At 33.5% G+C, this 6,986-nt stretch overlaps 2 protein-coding genes across 2 annotated transcripts; both read right to left on the bottom strand.

The window, feature by feature from the left end:
- Positions 1-1,124: 1,124 nt before the first annotated feature.
- LOC102583257 (agamous-like MADS-box protein AGL93) lies at positions 1,125-1,527 on the bottom strand. The gene has a single exon (XM_006361132.2). It carries the CDS (start codon positions 1,518-1,520, stop codon positions 1,125-1,127), a length of 396 nt encoding a protein of 131 aa, XP_006361194.1. The 5' UTR covers positions 1,521-1,527.
- Positions 1,528-4,261: 2,734 nt separating this feature from the next.
- On the bottom strand, positions 4,262-6,755 carry LOC102582923 (calcineurin B-like protein 1). Its single transcript, XM_006361131.1, has 8 exons — positions 6,677-6,755; positions 5,775-5,857; positions 5,560-5,619; positions 5,156-5,264; positions 5,013-5,065; positions 4,748-4,828; positions 4,421-4,533; positions 4,262-4,331 (listed from the first exon to the last, which is right to left on the bottom strand). Exons 1-8 carry the CDS (start codon positions 6,753-6,755, stop codon positions 4,262-4,264), a joined length of 648 nt encoding a protein of 215 aa, XP_006361193.1.
- Positions 6,756-6,986: the final 231 nt, after the last annotated feature.

Below are 6,986 nucleotides of genomic sequence, written 5' to 3'. Positions count from 1 at the left end.
ACCTAGTTTGATATTTCTTCTCTTGGATTAGGTTTACTCCGCTTTGCTTGCAACGCTTCATCAAATGTTTCTATTATCTGTTGATTCAGGGACATCTCATATGTCACCAATTCACCTTCTAGATTATCAAGCTTCAAGGTATTCAGATTTCGAGTAGACTCAATATCATTTTTCTTGGTTTGAAACTCTAGACATAGAGAATTCAATATCTTTTCAATAATTTTAACTTCTTCTAATACTTCTCCATTGATCTTTAGGTCATCTACAATTTCTTTAATTCTCGTAAAGAAATCTTTGATTGATTTTGTTGATTTCATCTGAGCCAATTCAAACTGTTTCCAAAGCTCTTGAAGTTTTTTTCTCTTCACATCGATACGCTTTTGTTAAAATTATCCAAGCCTCCCTTGATGACTTAGCATATAAAATTTTATTATATACATGCAATTTGATCTTGCAATTAAGATAGATTGTGCCTTGTAATTCAATTTTCTATTTTTCTCCAATTGTTTTGCAGCTTCTCCGGTCAATGTCGTGTCCTCTGGAACATCCACGAATTCAATATCAATAATGGACCATAGTCCAACAGTTTTGAAAAAACTTTTCATTTGTTGATACCAACTCTCAAAATTATTTTTGCCATCAAACACAAAAACGAGACATTAAGGCTTTTATCAGGATCTCACACAAGATTTTTATTAAGATCTCACACAAGGCTTTTATAAAGGATCACACACAAGGTTTTTATCAGGATCTCTCACAAGGATTTTATAAGGATCTCACACAAGCTCTAATACCAATTTGAAGGAAATAAAATTACTCAAGATATGTGGAATTTGATATATGCACAAGTGAAAGACCAAATAATGGTTATATAGAAGAAACTTATTAGTCAACAGATAAGAGGTAGGCGGCTTTATTCAATAAATTTTTTTAAACGGTAAAATATGAGTTGTATTCATATTGGATCAACTACTGATAAAACAAACACTACAAAGGAAAAAAGGATCTGCAGATCAAAGATAAATCTTTCAACTGTAAATCCTCGACAAACAAGAAAAAACACATACGGTCCCAATCTTTAAAACATTTAGAAAATATACCCGAAAAAAATCCATACAAATAAATCACTCAATTATCTTTCTTTTCCCCTTATCAACAACAACAACATTCTTGTTCTCCAAGAAACGAATTCTCTTGTTGACAGCAGCAAGCTTTGATTCAACTAGCGTCAAGAGATTTTTCTCTCCTTGTTCTTCTTCTGGTTCTGGTACTGGTGTTGATGATTCCTTGTGCTTCTTTTCGGGTTTCAGATTTTGAGAGTAGAGATCAAGAACTTCTTTACAGGCATCCAAATTGTCAGGCCAAGTTTGCAGTTCCCCATTAGGACCAATAATAACAGTACAAACCTTGATATCGCAGAGAGTTGCAAGCTCCATTGATTTCCTCTTTATGCATTCTTTCCTCACTTGATAAGACTTGGGATTGTTTGTTTTCTTCTTGCTTTGATCTTCATCTGCCATAGCTTGATTCGATAACTTAATGACTCTTGTAATTTTTGCACATAGAGTGTATCTCTCTACACATTAAATGTATCTCTCACTACATTGAAAATATGTAATAAGGCATCCCAATTTATAATACTAATACCAACAACCAAAGTAAACTAGGACTAGGAAACTATAAAAACTAACAAATCCTAATTAAACATAAATAAGAAAATACCATAAATAAAAAATTCTAAACTATTAAGGAATCCTAAACTACTTAGGAATCCGTTTATTTCCTACAAGTGTTAGGTGCATCACATCTCCTCCTCGCTTCTCCTTGATTGTCAACTTTAACTTTATAAACATTAAGCTTCTCCATGGCACGAGCAAAATGAGCAGAGAAAGCCAAGCTATCCTTTGCATATTTCTCAACAAATGGCTTTGTCCTTGGATCACTCAAAAGCAATTGAACTGAACCAAGAACTCCTAAACCATTCATCAAATTCTTGAACAACATGTTGTCAAAAGTCCCAGGGGTAATCACGTCATGAAACGCTGCCATGTCTGGATTAGTTGTGTAATTCGTGTTGTTTATCTTGTATTCCTAAGATACTTAGAACAAAACTTTGAAGAACTTGGTAAGACACAATAAAGTTTAAGAACATTTTCACAACTAGAAAATTAAAACTAGTAGAGAAACTAGAATCAGAAACAGATTAGAAAAAATATACGAAATATTTTTTCTTAAAGAAGAATTGTTGTCAATTTGTGTTTAAAGAATCTTACTGATTCCAACAAACTTTGCAGAAACACGAAGTTACCAAAGTTTAATGAACCAGTGAAGAACAGAAGAACATAAATTAATTCACAAATCTAAAATTTGTAACACATACCAGAATGTGGAAAAAACAGAAAGAAGATCAAGCCCACTGAATGCACAGTGTCCCCTTAAGGAAATTATTCCCCTCTAGTATCCGAGGTTTTGATTTTGGAATATGTCCTCCCAGGATAGAATGATCTCAATCACCAGTGTATTGATACCCAAAACGCTGGTGTCAGCGAGCCACTCAACGGCAGTAAAGTACACTTAGAATACTAGATTTAGTAGTAGAAGAAGAAGTCCAGAAATTTTTCCTATTAAAATGAGAGGAAATCCCTCAATTTATAGAAAACAGAGGGTAGTGTGAAAAGGTTCTTATTGTGCCTTACCGGAAAGGTCACAAACCTTTGAAAAGTCACAATCTTTCGGAAAGGTCACCACCTTTCATAAAAGTCACAACTTTTCATAAAAGTCGCAACTTTTGATAAAAGTCACAACTCTTCATAATAGTCACAACTTTTCATCAAAGTCACAACTCTTCATAAAAGTCGCAACTCTTCATTTTCCATTCACACCTTTTAAAACCCAACAATTCGCGCATATCCCTCTGAGTCTATCTACTAGTTTCGGGTTCATTGTTGGGTCGGATTTGGCGAATATCCGGTTAGCAAACTCCTTGCAATGAACAAATCCAATAATATGTCCACCTCCAACTAATGCAACCATTTCTTGGACGTTGAAGTCTAGACTTTGGAATTTCTGTATCATTTGCACGTGCTAGTTTCCCTTCTACACTTGTAGCTTGGGAAACAAGGCTGTCTATTCGACCTAGAGGAAGTTTATAGTTAGGTCCACCGATCATAACGATGAGATTTCTCGTGGCTGAGGCGAGGATCGATGTCCGCACAAGATACAACACCAGGGCAGGAGAGCTCGTGCACGGTCTTGATACGTGAAACAAGATCACCCGCGAGGAAGTGGTTGATGTCGTGTTCGAGCTCGGATTTGCTGGTGAATGGAATTGAAGCAAATGATGAAAATATAAGAGGAGAAAAAACCTGCCTCCTCTCACCAGAAAGATTAATGGTGGGGAAGCAGGCTAAAAGGGGTAGAGATAAAACTGGACCAACTTGATATAATGAGAATAAAAAAGTTAAAGAATGGGAATTTTGTGGTCAAGAGAAGTCTTAGGGAAAGATTAACTTCATGAAATTAAATGTGGTAGACCAATTGTTCTACGTTAAAATTGTATGCACGGCCAATCTAAAAAATATTTACACAATCCGCTCACTTACCCTATACGTAAATCTCTATAATAAACATTAATTGGTAAATGATTAAAATGACCGACGAAAACATGCAATAAAATCTTAACACAGCTAGTGACTATCACTTGAATTCTTCAAAACAACTAACAACAATATACCTTGTAAATTCCCACCTAGAGTGTACCCTACCTCATGAAGGTAAATGGATCATTTCCGAAAGACACTCGGCCAGGTAACACATATCAAAGTAGATTTAAAAGGAGAAAAAGACGTCACCAATAATATAACAGGGTAAACATTCTAAAGCATACAAAGAAAAGGAACAGTAACCGCAACAAAATAAAACTATAGCTGAAGCAATAAATAAGCAACATGTAATTTGAAACTACTTTTTCTTTTTTCATTACAGTACAGTTATGCTACGCAAGAAAAAACAGTAAACAAAAACTGTTTGAAATGTAACGTCACTATCCTGCTCACCATTAAATGGCAGGATATTGCTAACAAAAGAACTGTATAACAGGAAACTCGCTTAACCTCTTGATTCAATCACTATTGTTCCCATTTTAATCGATCGCCTTTAGTTTTTCTACATTCTAGAAAAAGAGCTCCAACTCCCCAACCAAACTTAGGTGCATCAATAAATGACCAGAGTAAGGAGAAAGAGAATCGACCTCAACTATACTTCATAGTTGGGTAGCAGCTTCATCAACTTCAGAATGAAATACGAAGCTTGGGAAAGTAGTAGTTATATCCCTGCATCAAGAAAAAAAGAAAAAAACTCATCAGATTAAGGCATCCTATGTATGTTTTCGCAACATATGATCTGTATCAAAACTTGATACCTTAGATATGGAAGAGTCATTATCTTTAATAATGAAGGATTTCGGCCCACAAAGTCGTGCCATTCAGATAGGTCAATCTTTCCATCCTGATTTGAGTCTGCCTCCAAAAATGTCTACACATTGACTAGTTATTAAAATTCCACAAGACGCGATTATTAGGAGTAAAAGCTTTGCAGTATTCTATTCTTGGTTGACCAAGAAGCCAACTATTCATTACACTGAGAATAAATTATGCATTGGTTCCATTAACATTTTATTATACACAGATACCGATGTTTGTGTATTGTGAGAATGGAAACTTATAATTGGTCATTATCAGTAAACTACCTTATCAAGTATTATCTCAACGGTCTCGTCATCCAACGTCATCTCAGACTCACCTAAAAGTGCAATCAACATTTGCTTAACCTGCCAAAATCACAAATAACATATTGGATAGACAATAAAAGCATGATGTGAATCAGTAAACATCATGATGTTTATTTATCTATTTATTGAGGATGTGACAGACTCCGACTCTTCAACAAACCAAATATATATAACAAGATTCTTGTAGATCATTTTCAACATAGACAAACTAACTAGAGCATACCTCTTGTCGCTCGATGAACCCCGTGCCATCCATATCATAAAGCCTAAATGAAACTGCAACAACAGAAAGATGGATTTTCAACGTGCCTCTCTGTAACCAAGAATAGAAAAAGATGAACTAGACAGTTCATTTGTTTCACTTACAATTGATCTTCTCTTCTTGTGGGGCATTTGGGTGGAAAACGTTAAGTGCTCTAACAAAATCACCAAAATCAATTACTCCTTTTTGCTTTACATCAAAGAGATCAAAAATCTGCATACAAAAAGGCAAATTAATATATCATATCCCATCAAAAGAATAGTTCTGAGCTTTTCACATTTAATCTAATCAGCTTCACTAATTGTCAAGTCATCACATTCCGTAACTTAATCCACATTTTAATGAACCACTATACAAGTTATCTGACACAACATATTAAGCTATAACCGCTATGCTAATTTTACTTAAAAGAAATTATTGAAGCATACGCAAGCTGTCAGTTACAAACCAGCATAATATTATCAAAGGAAAAAAAAAACACCATGCTCCATATCAAAGTTATACGTACCCGATTTGCAAAAAGATTTTCTTTCTGTTTGTTCTTGAATAAAGCCAACTGAAACTCTTCCTGCAACTCCAACATGATTTTCACAAGCATAACAAAAACAAAAACAAGTACTTCGTCATAAGGAAAACAATATTATCCTATAATACATTTGGGATGATGCAGCACAAAGTCACAACCCCATATTGACTTTGTTTGGGTGGTTAATAGAAGACTACCTTGCTTATTAGCCCATCATCAATCACCGAACTGCTAATAATCTTGAACAGCTCAAATAATGCTTCAACTTCACTTACACTAACTGCAAAAGAGGAAATAACAGATAGAAAAACATATAAGCAAGGATGTGCAAAGAGCCAGGGTGGGGGTAAGTAAGACAAACGACCTAGAAAGTAAGACTCCGCGTTCAAACATTGGTTGATTTTAACCTAGCGGCTTAGCCGTTGTTCATTTTAATTAGATGCCTAAAATCTATATAAACTTCATATGTAGTTGTTTATTTTCTTAACTTTTAAAATGCAAATTATTACTTAACATCTTTTGTTAAAATGATTTCTTCGAATATCGTTTTTTAATCACTTTATTCTTAGGTAAGATTTTATGACAACGTTGAGAAACAATTTTTTACTAGACAATCATTATATAAATTGTTAACATAATTTTATAAAAGTAAGTTGACAAACATTACATAAAGATAATAGTTAGAACTATAGAATCTGATACAATAAATTGATAAGTTGGTATAACAATACTTTAATATGTTTATGTAATACTTGAAAATTTAAGAAGAAACACAAAAAAAATAAAATTGTAAGTCACCTAATTCAATACTTTCGACTATTGATTTATATTTTTGATAGTATATAACTCTAACTTATCAAAGATTTAAAAAAAGAAAGTGTAAAAGAATTTTAAAAAGATAAATAATATGAGTGTTAGCAAAGAGAATGTAAACTGACAAAACAATGTTTTCTTAATTTCTTCTATTTGAATGATGTTTAAAAAAAAATTGGTGAAAATTTGAGGCGCCCAAGGCATAAACCTCTAAAATTCATAGGCAAACTGAATAAAAATGTGCACACTAAAATAACAATTGAAGAAAGGTTAATTAATAACTTACAGGTTGTTTCAGAGGCAAGGACGACAGGATTTTCATGTCCAGGGAACTTCTTTGCTGCTGTAGAATGAAAACAGCCCATCTACTGAAAAAAATATATAGGTCAATGAAAGGAGTAAGAACACAACTAACTAGACTAATGCATAGCAACCAGCTTCATTAAAATATATCATCAAAACCAATTTTAACCACTCAAATTCAAGCAGAAGATTCAGGAATTAAAACTTCCAGATAAAGAAAAATAATAAAACTTAAAATCCAACTAATGATAAGTCATAACAATCTATTATATGTGTGCATTCATAACCTAAAA

This window comes from Solanum tuberosum, unplaced genomic scaffold, assembly GCF_000226075.1.
Source record: "Solanum tuberosum cultivar DM 1-3 516 R44 unplaced genomic scaffold, SolTub_3.0 scf00346, whole genome shotgun sequence".
Classification (NCBI taxonomy): Eukaryota; Viridiplantae; Streptophyta; class Magnoliopsida; order Solanales; family Solanaceae; genus Solanum; species Solanum tuberosum.
The sequence above is the reverse complement of the archived record's forward strand: the minus strand, read 5'-3'. Positions and strand labels throughout refer to the sequence as shown.

Excerpts from the sequence above, each read along its gene's own strand:
- LOC102582923 (XM_006361131.1), bottom strand. The coding sequence starts at position 6,755 with ATGGGCTGTTTTCATTCTACAGCAGCAAAGAAGTTCCCTGGACATGAA. Across the intron at positions 5,620-5,774 it reads ATGATGGGCTAATAAGCAAG|GAAGAGTTTCAGTTGGCTTT; the intron begins GTAGTCTTCTAT and ends TTGGAGTTGCAG. Across the intron at positions 5,265-5,559 it reads AAAATCTTTTTGCAAATCGG|ATTTTTGATCTCTTTGATGT; the intron begins GTACGTATAACT and ends TTTTGTATGCAG.
- LOC102583257 (XM_006361132.2), bottom strand. The coding sequence starts at position 1,520 with ATGGCAGATGAAGATCAAAGCAAGAAGAAAACAAACAATCCCAAGTCT.